The sequence below is a fragment of the Lytechinus pictus genome, chromosome 9 (assembly GCF_037042905.1).
Source record: "Lytechinus pictus isolate F3 Inbred chromosome 9, Lp3.0, whole genome shotgun sequence".
NCBI classification, from domain to species: Eukaryota; Metazoa; Echinodermata; class Echinoidea; order Temnopleuroida; family Toxopneustidae; genus Lytechinus; species Lytechinus pictus.
The window spans coordinates 10,025,001-10,046,344 of record NC_087253.1 but is presented as its reverse complement, the minus strand read 5'-3'; the positions used below and the strand labels follow the sequence as shown (position 1 = coordinate 10,046,344).

The 21,344-nt window shown below is 36.0% G+C and overlaps 1 protein-coding gene across 2 annotated transcripts in view; it reads left to right on the top strand.

Moving 5' to 3' along the window:
• The first annotated feature begins 5,748 nt into the window (after positions 1–5,748).
• Positions 5,749–21,344, top strand: part of LOC129268820 (uncharacterized) — a 33,440-nt gene continuing 17,844 nt past the window's right edge. The window contains exons 1-4 of one of the 2 annotated variants that reach the window (XM_064104623.1): positions 5,749–5,951; positions 15,880–16,069; positions 19,788–19,935; positions 21,094–21,227. In XM_064104623.1, the coding sequence (XP_063960693.1) occupies positions 5,881–5,951; positions 15,880–16,069; positions 19,788–19,935; positions 21,094–21,227 (543 nt within the window). In that variant the 5' untranslated portion in view covers positions 5,749–5,880. Of the gene's footprint in view, positions 5,952–11,780; positions 11,939–15,879; positions 16,070–19,787; positions 19,936–21,093; positions 21,228–21,344 lie in introns of those variants that run through there. The other variant, XM_064104622.1, reaches the window with a different exon arrangement.

Sequence of the window (21,344 nt, the reverse complement as noted above, 5' to 3'; positions counted from 1 at the left end):
ATAACGAATAACAAAGCTTATCGCATGCCCTTACAGAGTGGACTGGGGCAGTTGCCCACAGATGTCATGAAATCTTTAATTTGTTATTTAAAAATCCCAGAATCATACGAGAGTGTAGAGCAAATCCTTTAATTTTGATCTTATTTTCCAATGCTTTAATAAAAAAAGGTCAGTCACTTTTCTTCTTTACACATTCCACATTGTGCCACCTCTATGGCCTTTAGTGTAAGACAGCTACTATAGTGTTTTATGAAGATGATTCGATATTTTAGTCCAAAACTTTGCTAAAACCCGTTGCTAATACCGGGAGTGTATAATTACGCAGCCAGACGTATATTCGTTAGACCTTAAACCACTAAATATTATCAGTTTCAATGTATAAATACAGTTTGTCAATACCTTTGTTTTCACGTTTAAATGCTTACGCCACAAAATTTGATTTATTTTCATCTTCCATTAAGTTAAATATGATTCATCTGATCACTCAGGAAGAAGTTAAAACAAAGACAACGATACCTGTAAAACTGGAGAACTATTTCCAAAGCTCTTTCTTGAAGGATCTCTTTCTGAATTCAAGTCATAAGCATTATATCCAGTTTCATCAAAGTAATTAGATAAAAATTACTCATCATTACAAATTGCATTAGATTTAGTGAAAAGCATCACAATATATATATAAATACCAAATTCTGTATATAGGCTTATACATCATGTACATAAAAATTGAATGATAATATATAAACCTGGATCGGTGATGTATTCCAAATGATTCATGATGTAGTATCATTGTATATACAGAGGCATCGATCCTGGGGGGGGGGGGCAAACATATCGTTTTGCCCTCCCAATAATTCCGCATGTGCAAAAATAGAATAAGATGGTAATGTTACACAGAAATCAGCAAGCGAGATTGAGCTACACAACTCGTTCTTTATTTAAAATCGTGCTCAAATTGTCCGCTTTTCAGATTGGAATATAACAATTTTCAGCTCGCGCTTCGCGCTCGCATCATTTCTGTAGCAAAACCCCATACTTTTCATGATTAAATAGGTGAATAGAATGTCCCGTTTTCAGTTCTAAAGCTCAAAAGAACTCCCGCTTCGTTTTGCAATAATTTTTTGTTGGATATAATTTTGTTCTTTATTAAAAACGTCCATTAAACTGAATTTTTTTTTCAGATCGAAATTTCAAAATTTTAAGCTCGCGCTTCGCGCTCGTATCTATTGGTTTTTTAGATACCCATCTTAATCATTAGTACCAAAAATGCTTAGAATATCAAGCTTTCTAGTCAGAAAATAAAGAAATTTCAGCTCGCCCTCGGCACTCGCATTATCTGTGTAGAGAGATATGTATCCTCCTCATGAGTTATTCTAAACAGTCTTAAACAGGCACCTTTTTCCTGTTTTCAGGTCAGTATACTAAAACATTTCAGCTCGCGCTCGCACGCTCGCATTAATTTGTTGGTGAGATATGTGTCTCTATCTCATGAGTCATATAAATAAATAAATATATATATATATATATATATGTGTGTGTGTGTGTGTGTGTAAGTTTGTTTGTTTTGTGTGATCGAGCGCCTTTGGAAAGTTGATTCATGATTTTGCCCCCCCCCCCATCTGAAAAAAGGATCGACGCCCCTGTGTATGTATATATAGTTAAAAAAAATTGTATTTCAATTAATATACAAAAGTATTGGCCTCATCGCAATAAAAGGGTTAGTACACGAGATTTTGAAATCGCACATAACATGCATAATTTGTGTTACTTTTTGCTTGTTTCTTTCTTTAATAAGTTTTTCAATCTCTCTCTACATATGTTTTAGAAAGATTATATGTTTAAATTGATGTATATTTTCTGTTATAATGAGATATGATTAAGTGGACTTCAGGAATGGTCGTATGCAGCAAGGGGGAAGGGGGGGGGGGCAAATTCCCGATCAGCTGTTGTGAAAACACATTTTTTTTCCTTAACATTTCATGAAAACTATGAAAAATGTGCAAATGTGAGATGTGCACCAAATACTTGTATTAGACTTGTAAAAAAAATAATCGCCCCATTGAGCAGCTCGGTCCGTTTACTCTATCGTTTTTATTTTTATTTTTTTCAAAAATATGTTCGAGTCTTCCCCCTGAAATATCATCTGCGTGTGGTCATGCAAAATGGCATGACTGGAAATCCTACATTTTGAAAAGAGCATTTGACAGGGTGAGACTTTACCCCTTTTTCAACATGGCGCCGGTGAAGTGCAAAAATATGTGCGCCGGTGAAGTGCAAAAATATGTGCGCCGCTCGGCAGTACGCCCCCCCCCCCTTTCGACGAAAGCTGGATCCGCCTATGCATGAGGCAGCAAAATCAGAACATTAACGTGTTCCTCTGCACGAACAATTAATTTTTTTTCTCACTGAAAGAGAAATGGAATCGTGAAGTCCTTTTTACCAAGTTTATATACAAAAAGGAATAATATCAAGATACAATAAAGTACGCCAGAGTCACGTTTGCAAATTTCATTATGTGGCTGAAATGGCTTTTCGATTTGATTTGTCGTGGGTGACTGTCATCTTACGGTATAATTTTTATTGGTATTCATGCACAGTATATGTTTCACCGTGTTTGTCAAAAGCTGAAAATTTGGAAATGAATATAGCTATCAAAGGATATATTACACCTCACTCAATTGTGTTGGCTTTGCGATCCCTTCGTGACGTTACTCATGCAAATGATAGAAATGGTGGGATATCATTTTGCTTGCGTTAAATCTGAAATAAATCCGAACTTTTCAAACTGGTTAGACAATATGTGATTTTTTTCTAGATTCACAGATGCAATTGCTTAACTCTTCCCCTGGTAAAAACGTATTCTACCCCCCCCAAAAAAAAAAAAAATCGTGGAATTCAGGAAGATCATACGGGATTTAAGGAATTTCAGGGGAAAGCAATTTTCAGGCAAAAATTAAATACGAAAAATTCCGTGAAAAAAATGTAAACCAAAACAGAACTCGCTGATGTGGTTTACGGTACACCATGTGGAGTGTTATAGAAACAGTGGATAAAAGAAGAGAAGAAATTGATAGGCGAGAAAGTGGAGATTTGAGAGTAGAGTATTCTTTCTTGAAAGTAGTCCTGAAAAGGACTGTAAACCAGGAAAGATTGATGAGTTGAGAACAGCTTGAGTAGTAGAGCTAATGAGGAGATGCTGGCTTGAGTCGGCGAGTAGAGATGATGTGTAGTAGAGAGAAACAGAACTGTATACATTTCTTTTTTTATAATGTTTTTCACGTGTAACCTTAGACAACACGAAATCGTCGTTTAACTGCGGTTTCTAACAAAAAGACAATTCGTACATACAGTCATACCAACATTACACTACCGATCAAAGCGATTACGTTATTTCGAATGACACGCCATCTCGGTCGGTTACTCGGTTTGGGTTCTGATTTGCCGGTGGAAATTTGTCTTATATTACGTCTCACGGGCCTGAAACATTTCCCATAGACTTGTGTGCTTAACTGGCACTTAAAAAAACATAAAATATAAGGATGAAATTCGGGGGTCTACCAGTGAGTGATGGGGTATCTATCTGAGAATCCATATCTGACCAAAAAAAGGTTCACCTACCTGCTCATTTTAAAAATAAATCGGCATTTATGAAGACATCTCCTGAGGGCTCAAATTCATCACCTGAAACAGTAAAACAGCCCTAGTCCTTCCGCCAGTCAAATATAGTCCCAAAGTTGGTGATTTCCCCCAATTTTGGAAAAGGGAGTTCAGTAGTTACCCTCCATACATTCAGTGTTAGATGGACAATCACATTCATACACTTTGTCAATAAGCTATACCCCCCAGAAAAGAAATGAGAATGGGTTGACTCAAATGAATATCTTTTGCCTTCCCGTTAATAGGCGCGTGCAACCCTAAGTATGTCTTTGGCATTTCTTGCTGATCCCCACACGGATCCGTTGCATAAAACTTGTTATAATAGCGAATTATCAATAATCGTTAAAAGCTACTGAAATCCTTCAATCTGATTGGATAGTAGCATTTTTTTATAGAATTTCTGCATTTGTTATCATAACAAGTCTTTATGAAACGGGACCCTTATATTTATCATTAGCCATCATGATACTGTTAATTGCTGTTTTTGTTCCCTGCTTCCACTGTGTAATATCGTATCCAAATATTGCTTTATTACGTCATGCCCCTTTTCTCGCCGTAAATGAAAGGCCGTATACTAGATGTACCAATAGAAAAAAAAAGGAGAACCGACATAATACTATCGTGTACATCGCGTAATAGCGGCGTGCTTATGAATGGAAATATCATTACTTGACTTTCATTGGGAAAATAAATAATCAATACTGGACCCACACCATGCAATATCTATAGTATATACTGTACAATAGACGGTATTCTAATACGTGTACTTGTATTAATGATATGATATACAACACAGTCTCTTTTAAATGGATTTTATCATGCGTGTAGGACAAATCGCTTACAGATTTATGTTATGATCATTTGAGGAGCGATATGATTTGATTCTTTTGGAGATTAGTGACGATGCCATACAATAACCGAGTACGAGATAGAGTTATTAATTATTCATTTATAGGAGCGCCTTGAGCACCTAACAAGGTGGATATGTGCGCAATATAAATACCCTATATTATTATTATTATTTATTAATTTACTTATTTGTTTATTTGATTCAATCTATTTTCATTTATTTATTTATTTGTTTGTTTATTTATGTATTTATTGATTCACTGTAATCATGACATTCGTATTCAATAAGAGAAGAATAAACTTAAAATTTACCATGGTTAAAGCTAATCAAACGGTCATCATAAAATAACACATGCCCTACATTTGATGATATGTGTGGTGAAAGAATCGATCAAAAATTTATAGTTTATTCTTTCCGAGTTTCTTTTTTGTTTGTTTGTTCAATTAAAGATACTGCTAATGGTCACTACGCATGTATATAACCAGGCTCATACAGAATGAAATAAAATAAACAGTGCAATATTGATTTCTTGTGAGCAAATTACTATTGAAAATGGCATCTTTTTTCGACTTGTTCTGTACTGTGCTCGCTAACTGTTCTCGATCCTCTTCTGACCTGGAAAGAATCCACTTCCATATTTTGCTTTAATCATCAATACCAAATCAGATCGCACGTGAAAGCCATCAGTCCCCTGACTATCAGCGACAATGCCATCAAAATCCATACAGTTGCGGTCAACGAACATGAAAAGAAGAAATATTTATTTCAGAGAGAACTCACTTTATTAGATTGTCTGCCTATTCCATGACCATGATGACGCTATTCTATTCTTATCGCAAAAGTAGGGTATGCAATAATGTACCTGGTAGCATGGGCGAAAATCCAAGGGGGGACAGGGGGGCCGTGTTCCCCTTCCAAAAATAGTAGGGGGGACACAATATCAAATGTCCCCCTACTATTATTGTTTTTTTATGATGAAGAAAAAATTATCATTCACAAGCAAAATAAAACATGTATTTTGGACTAAATGACCTTGCATTTTGGGGTAAAAACCTTCTTTTTTTTTTTTGCTTGTATTGTTTGTTTTGGGTATAATATGAAATGACCTTACTTTGGGTGCTAACCATGTTTTTGCTTGTAAAATTTCCAGCCCCTGGTCCCCCTTACCTTTTGGGACAGATTTTCGCCCATGCCTGGTAGTATATGTATATTCGGTAGAAATACGTCAATAACAAAAAAGCGATAGATAGATATTGCGGGAACGGTGCTGGGCGTTTCTGAAAGTCATATTTAATCTGCCAAGGATATGGAAGGGGATCAGGTTCTCTAAATATGCAACCTCTTTGAATAAATAACATCGTTTACGTCACGTTATCATGGGGGCTTCATCATCAAAAGACAATTCGGATGCATATCACATTATACATGAGGATGATATCGATTTTAGGTGAGTAGTAAGAATCGAATTGATGATCATTGCGCGCTTCAGCCAGGTCTGTTTTTCTGATGATAAATTCATTTTGAACTTTGCGTTATTTTCCCTTGTTTGATATTGATGTTACTACTACATGCTACTACTACTACTACTACTACTTCTCATGGGCGGAAATCCCAGGGGGACAGGGGGACGTGTCCCCCCTGCTCAAAATAGAAGGGGGGACACAATATCTAATGTCCTTTTTACCAAGTTTACACACAAAAAGAAATTATATCAAGATGTTATAATGTACGCCAGAGTCACGTTTGCAGATTTTATTATGTGGCTGAAATGCCTTTTCGATTTGATTTGTCGTGGGTGACTGTCATCTTACGGATTATATTCATGCACAGTATATATGTTTCACCGTATTTGTCAAAAGCTGAAAATTTGGAAATGAATATAGCTATCAAGGATATATTACACCCCCCCCCCCTCAATTGTGTTGGCTTTGCGATCCCTTCGTGGCGTTACTCATGCAAATAAGGGAAAAGACTGGATATCGTTTTGCTTGCGTTAAATCTGAAATAAATCCAAACTTTTCAAACTACTCAAAATAGTAGGGGGGACACAATATCAAATGTCCCCCCCTACTATTTGTGGTCTTTTATGATGGTTAGAAATACATCATTCAAAATCGAAATGAAACATATTTTAGGACGAGATGTCCTTAATTTTGGGATGATAAACTGTTTTTTTTTGCTTGTCAAATTTTCCAGCCCCTTGTCCCCCTATCTTTTGGGAGAGATTTCCGCCCCTGCTTCTACTACAACTACTACTACTACTACTACTACTACTACTACTACTTCTACTACTACTACTACTACCACCACTATACTACTACTACTACTACTACTACTACTACTACTACTACTTCTACTACTACTACTACTACTACTACTACTACTACTACTATTACTACTACTACTACTACTACTACTACTACTACTACTACTACCACCACTATACTACTACTACTACTACTACTACTACTACTACTACCACCACTATACTACTACTACTACTACTACTACTACTACTACTACTACTACTACTACTACTACTACTACTACCACCACTATACTACTACTACTACTACTACTACTACTACTACTACTACTACTACTACTACTACTACTACCACCACTATACTACTACTACTACTACTACTACTAATACTACTACTACTACTACTACTACTACTACTACTACTACTACTACTACTACTTCTACTACTACTTCTACTACTACTACTACTACTACTACTACTACTACTACTACTACTACTACTTCTACTACTACTACTACTACTACTACTACTACTACTACTGTTGCCACCACCATCTACTACCAATATTACCATCTCCTCCACCACCACAATCTACTACTACCACCACTGCTACTAGTAGTATAGTACTACTGCTGCTACTGCTACTACTTATACTACTACTACTACTACTACTACCATCACCACCACCACCACCACCACCACCACCACCACCACCACCATACTACTACTGCCGCTGCTGCTTCCATCAACTACTACTCACACTATGATCGCGTATTTCACTTTGTGGTTAAGTCAATATCTGTAACAGTGTTTACACACTGTGCTAAAAACAAAGTGTGCCAACACTGTGTTCCAAACGCGTTCCAATGTATCGTAGTGACGTGAATACGTAAAAACACTGTTGTTGATTAATATAATATTTTATTTCAAATAAATTAAGAAAAACGAAATGATGTTATTGTATGTCCAATTATTAATTCATACAAATTTGAATAATATTGTAGTAGGCATATGTTTTTTTTAAATTCCTTTATCTGATCAATAAAGTTCATTGTTGATTTGTTTTTTCTTAAGCTATATGTGCTTCTAAAAAAGAAAAAAAAAGTACGTATAAAGCATTTAATGTGTAGAGGGTTCTTTTTAATGCTTGTTCGATGTATGCAGGCCGAATACTTTAAGCGTGATGTATTGAGATTTCTTTTAAAAACGGGAAAGAAATCCTAACAAAAACGCAAATAGGGTTTGCGCTGTATGAATAAAAAGCCTGGAGGAAATTTTGTACCAATCAAGTATGAATTCTTTTCATTTCTATGAAATTTTCTCTCATCTGCCTGAAGCTCAGTTCTCGAAGATGGATTGGTGTCATGACCTCTATATACACTAAACTTAATCCTGTTTTACTGAGGATCGTTTTGTGTCAGATATGTATTTAAATCTTTCAGATGTAGTTCACGTTCATATAACCATGGTAATATCGTTATTTTTCAAATATTGATTGATTGAATATTAGTTCAATTGGAAATGGTGCTCAGTGCTCAAGTTGCACGATGCTTTCATAGCGTACTATCTGAACACGTGATTGACACTTTTAAATTGCTCAAATAAAAGCGTGCATAAAATTCCACACTGTAGACGCCTCTATACACTGTGAGGATTCAAATTATAGTTGCCTGTATGAAAACACATTTCACATCGTCATTTGCTGCAGTCACATTTCCCCTACGGCGGCCGTACAGCGAGTCGAAAAATGTGTTTTATTGATTTCTATTCAAGCCACCTATATGTAGCTGTTAAACAGATAAAAAGTTAAAACGGCTGTTTACGACTCTCCGTACGGCCGCCGAAGGGGAATTGTGACTGCACCATTAAGTACTCGAATTTAACAGTGTGGCAATTATTGTATTTCACACTATGAACACACTATGGAACACGCTAAGGGATAAGGCGTTATTTCAAGCGAGAAACCGCTTTTAGTTAACCCAATCTACTTGCCAACTTTACCCTGTAGTAGTTGTTTTTTGGTGAAACCAAAAAGAAAGCTCACAACGACATCAAAAGTGCGGATCATGAGATAAATACAAAAGCTACAAGAGTACGACTATTAACTCTATCTACCAAACAATTCAACATGACAAGTGAACCTTTCAGTCCTGCCTTTCAAAGTGGAAACGAATTGGTCAGGCATGACTAACACTCCGATTTATTCACTTAAAGGGGAATCCAGCCTTTGCCATAAAATGTTGTGTTGTGAAGGAGAAAAATAAATTAAACAGAATGGTGAAAGTTTGAAAGAAATCGGACAAGCAATAAGAAAATTATAGCTGCTTTAAAATTGAGATCACTAATACTATGTAGATTTCAAATTGGCAACTGGGTAAGTAAATTATGACAAGGGCAAGGACAACTTCCCCATAGGCCATGTACTTTATTATCAGGGATTATCAGGTACCCATTCCCCTGGGGCAGTAATCTAAATATAACCCAGGTAGTATATTGTTTTATGTCCTCATGAAAGAAAAATAGAATTTGAAATAAAACTTTTTGGAAAAATGACATTTTAGCCATAATATGTATTGGAGTACATGGAAGAGTAGTCCTTGCCTTACATCACTATGACATCCCATATGCGGCCAATTTGAAGTGTCCATGGGTAAAGTGATTACCAATATTTACAACTTTTGAAAATTCATAACTTTCTTGTTGTTTGTCCAATATTGTTCAAACTTTCACCTATCAACTTGTCTGATTTTTCTTTTCCTTCTAAAAACACGTTTTCATTTGGGTTGGATTCCCCTTTAATTGACCCGTGAAGGGGTCTCAGATATGCTAGCTAACAAATAAAAAGTTAAAAAAACTACTTCTAACTGGAGTTTGAATTTGAATTTGAATTTATTAACACACTTCATTCATTTGACATGAACATTTTGTGTTACAATAGGGTCCTATATACAATGATAGTATTAACAAGTATTATGTTTGTTTTACATTTCCAATTTCTTCAAGAGCACAGTGCAATGCATCGTACATGTCAACTATCACAATATTATTTTCCCAATGTTTTGCAGTCTGAATCTCAAGCCAAGTACGTGTTGTCTCTCCAACAACAAATGTTAGTATAGAATTTCGGTTCTAATGGCACATATGCACATTGTGGATTGGTAGGCCCCTATTTCATTTTTTCCAGCCAGCACCAACAACCGTAGTGTAGTAGTGACACGACATTTGCTCTGGCGACAATTGCTCCGGGCTTTAATATTTCGTCTGAGATATAGGGTTAGGGTTGCAATAGGGTTTTATGTGAGGTTTAGGATTGGGTTTAGGATAGGGTATAGTGTTTAATCCATGGTTGAAGTTGGTCGTTCCATTGATGTGTGGGATTTACAGAGGAGGAATAATTGCACTGCAAAAACTCCGGTGTTGATTTAACACCAGCCCGGAATCTATGTATGTCCACACCGTAGAAGTATTAAAACAACACCAGTTTGAATCAAACCAATTCAGTTTTAATACTAATTGGTGTTGTATAAACACCTTTGTGGTGTTAACCAAAACGAAACTGATGTTGTTTAACACTTCTCTGTTGTGGATATATATAGATCCGGGCTGGTGTTAAATGAACACCGGAGTTTTTGCAGTGTGTCGCCGGAGCAAATGTAATGGAACTGCTTCATTTCCATGCTACATCCACACCAATGTAACCAAATCCAAATCGGTCAATTTTATGTAATTGGGAATAACGTAATAGCTTTGATCGGTGTGGAGTCGTGGTTTCTTCGATGTGACTGTGGCAGTGACGATGTGTTGATGTAGTAATATTTGTTTATTTACTGATCATTGCAGACCGTGATGATAATAATAACAATAATAATAATAATAATAATAATAATGATAATAATAATAATGATAATAATAATGATAATAATAACAACAATAATAATAATAATAATAATAATGATAATGATTATAATGATAATAATAATAACAATAATAATGATAATAATAATAATAATGATGATGATAAGATGATAATAATAATAATAATAATAATAATGATGATGATAATAATAATAATAATGATGATAATAATAATAATAATAACGTGTTATTTACCCAGGGTAGCCACTTCAGTCAGAAAACTGCTCTACCAGCGGGCCCTGCATAACATAACATGTTATTATTACCCTTCTCCAATCTAATGCTAAGCGCCTAGCAAGAAAGCAGGAGGACCCATTTTTATAAGTCTTTGGTTTGACTCGGTCAAGGATCGAACCCACGACCTCCCGTTCATGAGGCGGGCGGGCGCTCTACCACTGAGCCCACCATGCGGAATTTACAAATCAAAAAGATACAATCACAATACAGAGTAATACAACACTCTTTAAAAAAAGGTTTACCCAATATTGGGTAAAATGGGAACATGCATGTTGGTTGGGTAAAAAGATACCGAATATTTTGTAAATTTTGCGTTAAAATTGCCTAGAATGGGGTAAAAAAATGACCACAGCAAACACGCATGACCCCCTTTCTACCCAATATTGGGTAAAAAAATATTTGGTTGAATTTTACTCAATGTTTTTAGAGTGAATACATACAATGAGTTAAATGAAATACAACATTTCGGCATCTCACGTACATATCGGGGATGTTGCTGAAATGTTCTGATGTTTGACATTTGTTATTCAAACCTATTTCCAGGGGTTTTCTTTCCTCTAAGAGAAATCAATACGATAGTGGGCGGCGATCGGGGGGGGGGGGTGGTGGATTTGAGTCACCCTCCTCAAGTTTCGAAGTCTGTACAAATGCTCGTGAGAGAAGGCGTCTTTTCCGACCACCCCCCCCCCCTCCCCCTCCCCCCCACGTCTCCTGGAACCACGATCAATGCTCTCGAAATCACCGCGCATGACTGTATTTATTCTCGATTTAAGAGAACTAGCAAGGCATTAACTATACACAGTTCGGTTAACAATTTATTTAACAAAAGCTGGGTGGACAATATTGTTCGCCCAGATGACGGGAAAGGGGGTAAGCTAAAAAACAAAGTGGCAGAGACTCAGATCTGATAAAAGGAGACATCTAGCATCATCGAAAAAATGGGGTCGAGCACCTCAGCCCCTCACGATCGCCGAAGGAACCAACATTATATTCTTGTTGATGATCACTGCGGAAGGTTAGTGCTCGATCTTCATGAAAGTTTCATTCTCAGCACATACACAATCTAGTATCTTTTCAGTGTACTTTGGGATCAGTTCTCTATTGCTACTGAGTTGCAATGGTTGTTGTCGGTGACTGGACGGCTAAATTGCCCGGGGGGGGGGGCACTTACATTGACGAGTGGATACCATGCGCGACCAAAAAACACGTAAAAAGGATGTCTTTTTCAAGATAGGGCACGTTGCGTACGTAACGTGAAAAGGGTGTCAAAAACACAAAAATAATGGAAAAAGGGTATCTATTTCGCTAGGAAAGTTACGTGTTTAGGGTCAAATTTGCGGGGATGATGAAACAAAATTAAAATGTTTTATAAAGGATCCTTTTTGCCCCAACACGGTGTGTAAAGGTAAAACCGACGACCGACGGACCCGTGACATAACAAATATCGCTGTACTTGTTTAGTGGTTCATTTCAGGGAATACTTGCCAAGAGTGTCGTTTTATTTCCAGTCTTGTTAAGGGTAGGGTTTCAGACGCCAATACTTGTTAAGGGGTGCATTTTCAAAATATGGAAAATACGTGTTTAGGGTGCTTTTCGAGACCCCATGGTCGCGCATGGTATCCACTCGTCAATGGAAGTGGCCCCCCGGGCTAAATTGATGAATTCCAGTTTGATGTTGATCTTTTGATTTTAGTTTTGACTCCAACTACTGACTCTCCGTTAGTTGTTGTAGGTAGTTGTTGTGATTCATAATCATTTTGAGGGGCAAACAAAGGCTATGCTTTTCTCTTTCATACTATACATATATATTTACCAATCATTATAGATGTTGTGATAGCAAGGTTGGGATATCATTTCGTCGCAGTATCTCCTCTTTGCGACCATATAGGGGGCAGCTTAGGGGTCATGGACCCAAAAATGTCCACTACTATGAAAAAAGGGGGACGGTAAAGGAAATGAAAAAGGGTAAAATATAATACTATTTTTTAATATTATGTCAAAAGCTTTCTAAAAATTAGATCTTTGAATTAAACACGTCAAATTGTTGGCTTACTCGCTTCGCTCCCTCAATTAGCTTTTAAGAAATTCAGCCCCATACGTCATGTCTGCCCCCGGCCCCCCCCCCCCCCATTTTTGTTCATGTTTTATACTGGTGCTTAATGATTCAAAATATAATCAATATTTGTGGTTAATTACAAAAATCCTTTTGGGCACCTTATATAAAATAAGCCATGAAAACATAAAACCCATTTTTTTATTTTAAAAGAACCAAGTAATGATCACATATTCTTATACTGAATATAATACGATGAGATATTTACTCAGGGTAGCCACAAGGTCGTAGGTCGCACTGGATGCGCGTGCACCCTCCTGCTGAGGCAGAGGAGTTCCGACACTGGCCAAAAGCAAAACGAAATTTGTACCCCTTCTTCTGCTTTCAAGAGCTGATTTTCCAAACTTTAAATCCACCTCCCCAAGACATAATGTGCATCCCCATCCCATTTTATACCCACCTCCCCAGGATATGAGCACCTCCCCTTGCTTAAACCAGCCTATACACCCTTGAGCCACTTCAGCTCTTATGAGTTGTTGTCTCAGCGGGCCCTGCATAGGATCATTATTACCCTTCTCCGTTGTAATATATTGAACGCCTGAAAAGAAAGCGCAAGGCCCCAGTTTTAAAAGTCTTTGGTATGACTCGGCTGCGTATCGAAGCCTCAATCTCCCGTTCATGAGACGGGCGCTCTACCACTGAGCCACCGACCATGTCCAGCAGTGGCGTATCTAGGATTTTCCACAGGGGGGGGGGGCAAAATCGGCCGCCCAAAAATTTGACAAGCAAAAAAATAAAATAAATAAATAAATAAATAAAATAAAAAAAGGTCTTCAATAAAAAAAATTAGTATAATTTCTGAAGGTTTCCATGGCGAAGAAGAATAGTGTAGTAGGTTTCACGGTACACCATGTATCTTTCTTGGGCATATGGTAAAAAAATTAGGTTTTCGTACCAGAAAAAAATTTGATAAGCAAAAAAAAAATAAAATTTAGGTTTTCGTACCAGAAAAAAATTTGACAAGCAAAAAAAAAAAAAAAATGGTCTTCAATAAAAAAATTTAGGTTTTCGTACTAGAAAAAATTTGACAAGCAAAAAAAAGAAAAAAAAAAAAAAGGTCTTCAATAAAAAAATTTAGGTTTTCGTACCAGAAAATAATTTGACAAGCAAAAAAAGGGGGGGGGGGCATTAAAGGTCTTCAAGTTCGTCAGGGGGCAAAAAAGGTCTTTTAAGCTCGTCAAGGGGGGCAGGTATATGTCTTTTGTATGGGTTGTGGCTCGTCAGGGGGGGGGGCAGAGTGCCCCCTCTGCCCCCCCCCCCGTAGGTACGCTAGTGATGTCCAGTGAAGGACAATTTTATAAGCTGCCCTCAGATTTGCCTTCTCGTTCGTATCAAATTCGTGTTTTCAGTCTGTCTGATTTCATTGTTAAGATACGTTCACTGCAATAGCTCACCAATATTAGACGTTCTTCTTATTTTGATATGGATATAGTAGCTAGACAAGTCAAGTCGACGATAATATTATTCGAAAAAAAAAATGAATTCAAAGACCTTCGAGGCCTCTCGTCAAGATATTTCCCACTTCAATACGGCATTGTATAGATTTGAAAGGGATTCATTTGCAAATCCTGTTCACGGACTATTCAAAAATCCAGCTGAAAAGAAAGGTATTATAACCTGGAATTATGACAAGCTGAGGCATTTACGCATACTCGTATAAGCGTGTAAAATGAACTTGCATGTGAAACTTTCATAGGGTCCCTTAACACAAAGGTTGCTGATTTCAAATCTTACACTTTATTTTTTACGAGTTTTGTACACTGTAGTCAATGAAATCAATCGTAAATCAATTTTGTATGATGTATGCTATAAGCTCCGTGAAACGGGCCCCAGATTACAACTCTCAAGATCTGCAGCGAATTTGATCGAAAATCCTTGTGACGCACGCAAGGGAGTGGAGGGGTAGTATTAGCGATAAAACCTACGTTCACCGCATTACCATATTACGTATTATGTGTATAATATGTTCAAAATTCTCTAAAAATGTAATGTTTTACTCTTGAAAAAACAAATCGTGCTCGTTTGCGAAGCTCCCTCGCGTATGAATAATTGAAACTGCTGGAGAAGGGAGCAACGCAGACTCCTTTTGTGATTGTCATTTTTACCCCTCATTGTAAAACATAGATTAAATTGTTACAAATTGATATTAACATTTATGAATACTATAATAATGTAAATAATAACATGCATTCACAAAGCGTTTGATACAGATGTCATTTTTATAACATTTGCAGTAGGCTATTCATGACGAGCACCCCTTTCCGAAAAAAGTAGATTAGATAGATTGATAGAGAGAGAGAGAGAGGGGGGGGGGAGGGAGAGATAGATAGGGAGATAGATAGGTAGGCAGACAGATAGGCAGACAGATTCAGGGGGGGGGGGCTCAGCCGGCCCATGCCACCCCCCCCCCCTTGAAAGCGAAGACCCTTTTTTGCTTTCAATTTTTCCTCGGGAAAATGTGCCCCCCCCCCCTTTTGGAAAATCCTGGATCCGCCCCGATAGATAGATAGATAGATAGATAGATAGATAGATAGATAGATAGATAGATAGATAGATAGATAGATAGATAGATAGATAGATAGATAGATAGATAGATAGATAGACAGATAGATAGATAGATAGATAGATAGATAGATAGATAGATAGATAGATAGATAGATAGATGATAGATCATGTAGATAGATATATTGATTGATAGATTGAGTCTATTTAGGAAAAAAAAAACAGTTACAAGACTGATCTCCATCGCGGCCGTGTAAATTACTAAGATTTCGAAATACTTCATTATTACTGTTTGCTCACCTTTTTTTCTATCATTTCTATCTATTTTTTCTAATTCTTAGCTTCGATAAAGATGAAGAGGATGTTGCCACCACAAGCCAGCCAAAAAAGTCTGCGAACGTTTTCCAAAAACATGAAGAAGATGTTCTCTCGAATATCGAAGACGAGCTGAAAGACTTTGATTTCCCCTTTGAAAATCTTATTCTGGAAGGAGGCGGCGCACAGGGAAATGCTTATATTGGTGCTATTTTGGTACGTATTTCTCTTATATTCTGTCCAACATTTTCGTGTATATACCTCCAATGAAAGATTTAAGAAACAGCTGAAAAGTCACCCGTATCCAGCATAAATATAGTTTTGAATCTACCATGTTTTTGTTCCATTATTCATAAAAACATGAGCTACATGTTTAAACTCTGTGACTTTGAAAACACCAGGCTTAAATACTTTGATTTCCCCGTTGAAAATCTTATTTTAGAAGAAGGCAGGGCGCAGGGAAATGCTTATATTGATGCTATTTTGGTAGGTATTTCTCTTAAAGTCTGTCCAACATTTTCGTGTATATACCTTCAATGAAAGATTTAAGAAACGGTTGAAAAGTCACCCGTATCCAGCATAAAGTAATAGTTTTGAATTTATCATGTTTTTGTTTATTATTTATATACAACATAGGCTACATGACGAAGCTCAGTGATTTTGAAACCACCAGGTTATGCAATCTCCCCCAGTTTTGGGGCAGTAAGGTTTAAATCTTACCTAATTGTGTCAACTGAGGGATTTCTTTGTCACTAGACATGCTCACTCTGAATAATCCTCTTGTTTGCTATGTTAAAGACATCGTTTAAATAAAAAAATAAAAAAACCGAACTTTGATGTGTGGTGTTTATGAAATTGTTCAAATTGAAAAAAAAAAAAAAGGTCATCTAGGAAGCGAAGAAAATCAAATCCGGGCATACGCTTTCAAAAGATCTGTGACTGAGGAATTATCATTATTAAAATCTTATGTATCTCCGGGAAGATTGGTCGTAATGCACTGTAATATATGAAATAAAATCAAAATGGTGTCTCTTGTCATTTTTATTTTCCACTTTTCGACGCACTAGGTAATGATTTTCTGGTGCCCTTTGTCATGGCTTCATATTTGTGACATATTATAGACATAGGAGGCAAATCCGACCTTCCAGTTCAGAGTTTTTTCAAGTCGTAATTCATGTTCACAAACCAATAGGAGAATGAAACCCTTGAAACCAGCTGAATTCATATCAAAGAGAAAAATCAGAGAAACATATTGTTGAAAGTTTGAGGAAGATTGAATGAATAATAAGAAAGTTATGAGCATTTGAATATTGAGATCACTAATGCCATGCAGATCTTCCCATTGGCAATGCGACCAAGATCTGTGATGTCACACACGTACAACTCACTCATTACTTTAGTACTTATTTCACTTATATTCTCACTTTTATAGAGTCTATCACAAGGTGAGGTGTTCTCTTTATGAGAGGACAAGTACAGAGGTTTCACAACATTATATATCATCGATGAATCGTTTGTCATATGATTAGAATGAGCAAAAAGAGATGTTTTGGGGTATATTTTCAGTGTCCAAAAGGGGAGAGTTGTTCATCTGTGACATCATAGATCTTGGTCGCATTGCCAATGGGAGGATCTCCATAGCATTAGTGATCTCGACATTCAAATGCTCATAACTCTTCTATTGCTAGTCCTATTTTACTCAAATTTTTGTTGATCTTATTCTTTGATTTTTCTGCTTTCACAAAAGCTAACTTGCTCCAAGAGTTTCATTCTCCTTTAAGTTTAACGAATGCAAAGCTGATTAAATTACTTTTCCCGACTGAATGATCAGTGCCCTTTAACCGGACCCAGCCGTTGTCTTCTAGATTAATTTATTCGGTCATGCGCAGTGAGATAAGGTTTGTCTCTTCTTTCTTTTGTTCACGAAGCTTTTACTTTACGAGGGTCAGTGCAAGCTTCATTGGACCTTGGTTTGTGAGCTTTTAAAGGACAAGTCCACCCCAACAAAAAGTTTATTTGAATAAAAAGAGAAAAATCCAACAAGCATAACACTGAAAATTTCATCAAAATCGGTTGTAAAATAAGAAAGTTATGACATTTTAAAGTTTCGCTTAATTTCACAAAACAGTTATTAGCACATCCTGGCTGGTATATGCAAATGAGGAGATTATGACGTCATCCACTCACTATTTCTTTTGTATTTTATTGTATGAAATATGAAATATTCTAATTTTCTCCTCATTGTCAAGTGATACAACGATTAATTCCTCCCTGAACATGTGGAATTAGCATTGTTTAATACTATATGGTTCAGTCAAGTTGGTCCTTATTGTCAAATCTATAAAAAAAATGAAATATTGTATAATTCAAACAATAAAAAAACAAAAGAAATAGTGAGTGATGGACATCATCGACTGACTCACCTAGTTGTGCATATCACTGTTTTTTTGAAAAATAAGCGAAACTTTAAAATGTCATAACTTTCTTATTTTACATCCGATTCTTATGAAATTTTCAGCACTATGCTAGTTTGATTTTTCTCTATTTATTCAAGTTAGCATTTTCCTGGGGTGGACTTGACCTTTAATGGCGTATTGAGCCAAAATATTTTTAAAGGGGAATGTAACCTTTGGAACAAGTAGGCTTGTGTTGAAACAGAAAAATCAAAGAGTAGGAACAAAGAAAGTTTGAGAAAAATCGGACAAATAATGAGAAAGTTATGAGCAGTTGAATATTGCAATCACTAATGCTATGGAGATCCTCCCATTGGCAATGCGACAAATTAAGATGTGTGATGTCACATGTGAACAACTTTCCCTGTGATAGACGATAAAATACCCCAAAGTGTCTATTTTTTGCTCTTTCTTATGGTGATACATAGGCCTACTCTTTATCCATGATGCATTCTTTAAAAATCTGTATTACATGCTCTCCTAATACATGATCTACTGACATGCAAGAAAGAGGCAGTTTAAGTGAAATGTATACTAAAGTAATTGGGAGAGTTGTTCACAAGTGACATCATACATCTTTGTCGCATTGCCAATATGAGGATCTCCATAGCATTAATGATCGCAATATCCAAATGCTCATAACTTTCTCATTATTTGTCCGATTTTTCTCAAACTTTCGTTGATCCGTTTCTTTGATTTTTCTGTTTTCACACAAGCTATCTTGTTCCAAAGGTTTCATTCTCCTTTAAGGTTTAAATGGGCACGGTATGGAAAATGTGGCAAAATTTATATTAAAAAAAAAATTCGAGAGCGAGCGCAAATTTGGCCAATTCAATGAAGATCTGGTTTTGTGGTACTATTAACAAGACAACAACTTATCCTAGCTTTTAAAATTCTTTTTCCCCTTCTTTTTGTCCTTGAACTGGAAAGTTATGACATTTTAAAGTTTCGCTTATTTTTCACAAAACAGTTATATGCACAACTCAGCAACACGCAAATGAAAGAGTGTATGATGTCCCTCACTCATTATTTCCTTTGTTTTTTTTTTGTTTGAATTATACAATATTTCAATTTTTTACAGATTTGACAATAAGGACCAGCTTTACTGAACCATAAAATGTTAGAACAATTGTAATTTCCAATGTTCATGGAGGAAGAAAACTTATTTCACCTTTCAATGAGGACGAAATAAAATATTTCATATACAAAAGAAATGGTGAGTGAGTGACGTCATCAGTTCCCTCATTGGCATACCGACCAGGATGTACATATAACTGTTTGTGAAATCTAGCAAAACTTTAAAGTGTCATAACTCTCCTATTTTACATCCGATTTTTATAAAATTTTCAGTGTTATGCTTCTTGGATTTTTTTCTATATGTTAAAAATCAGCTTTTTGTTGGGGTGGAATTGTCGTTTAACGTAAAAGGCGTAATACTACTATATTACTATCAATATCATTTTATATTTCTCATCAATCAGGAGATGGAGAGGCTGGGGTATCTGAGCAAGCTTCGTCGTTTCGGTGGTGCTAGCATCGGTGCATTCACGGCTTGTTGCTTGGCAATGGGACATGGTTCCGAGAAATTCCTTTCTATACTCAAAGGTCCTCAGATTAATGATCTTCTAGGTATGCGGATTCAATTTAAATCAATTTAAATCAGTTTTTTAAATCAATTTAATTTATTTCATTCATAAAAACACATAAATATACATAGTAATAAACAAAATATCAATATAAGAATGTGGAGACAGCTTAGAAGAACCAAGTCTTATACAGTGCTGCCACCAAAATTTAAGCACAAACATTTTAAAATGGACATTTTAACATAATAACTAGAAAATAAGGATGATAAATAAAAATACAAATTATTAATATTCCAAGACAAACCCTACACAGCACTTGAACAAACAAAGCCTGATAATTTTATAAGTAATATTTTTTTTTTAATAATCGTTTGAAAGAATTGAGTGATACACTTAATTTAATGTCATCAGGTAATGCATTCGAAAATTGATTCGAAATAATGTTGATAATGCTTGATGGGATATGTAAAAGAGTTAAACAGTATGATTGCCTTGTTTGACATGCTTGAAATAATCAGGAATACTTAATAACTGTTAACTTGCAGTTTAGACAGTGAATTTAATTGCATCATATACATCATACTTTGCAATTACATGTATGTATTGTGTATTTTATTCAGAATGTTCATTGCGCTTTTAAATTTTGAAAGTTCGCAAAATAAATGGATTGATTGTGGTTATATAATGATGTATAATTGTCAATTATTTTAATTGGCCCGCGTAGAGGTGTTGTGGATGTAGATGTGTTGTGGTTCAGTGGATAAGTCTCCAGACTTTGAACCACACGGTCCGGGGTTCGAATCCCACCGCAACACTCCTGATGTGGTCATGTAGTAAATGTGTACCCGGTAGGATGAAATTCATTGGATGCTCGATTAGGGTAGTCGTGCTAAAGCCGGGGTAATAGCATCCAGCGCATGCTTAGAAACATTATTTTAAGCGCTTTATAAATGTTTCAGTTTGTTATTATTATTGTAATTATTATCCAAATTATTATTATCATCATTCTTATTATTATTATTTTATCATCATTATTATTATGATGGCATTATTATTATAATCATTATTACTATTATTTTTATTATCATTCTTCTTATTATCATTATCATTATTATTTTATCATCATTATTATTATGATGGCATTGTTATTATCATCATCATTGTTATCATCATTATCATTAATATCATCATTTTGCTTTAGATGCTTCACTTGGTGGTTGTAGCATGGTACCAAATTTCTTAAGACATCTTGGCTGGCATCCTGGCCGCGCTATCTATCAGTTCATAGGAGATGCCATAGCAGAGAAACTAGACGACCCGGACGCAACATTCAAGGTAATCTTTCTTCTTCTTCTTCTTCTTTTTTCTTCTTCTTCTCCTCTTTCTTCTTCTTCTTTATATTCATTTTGTATATATCATCTCTATAGGCCTATAGTATACAGTAAGGTTGAA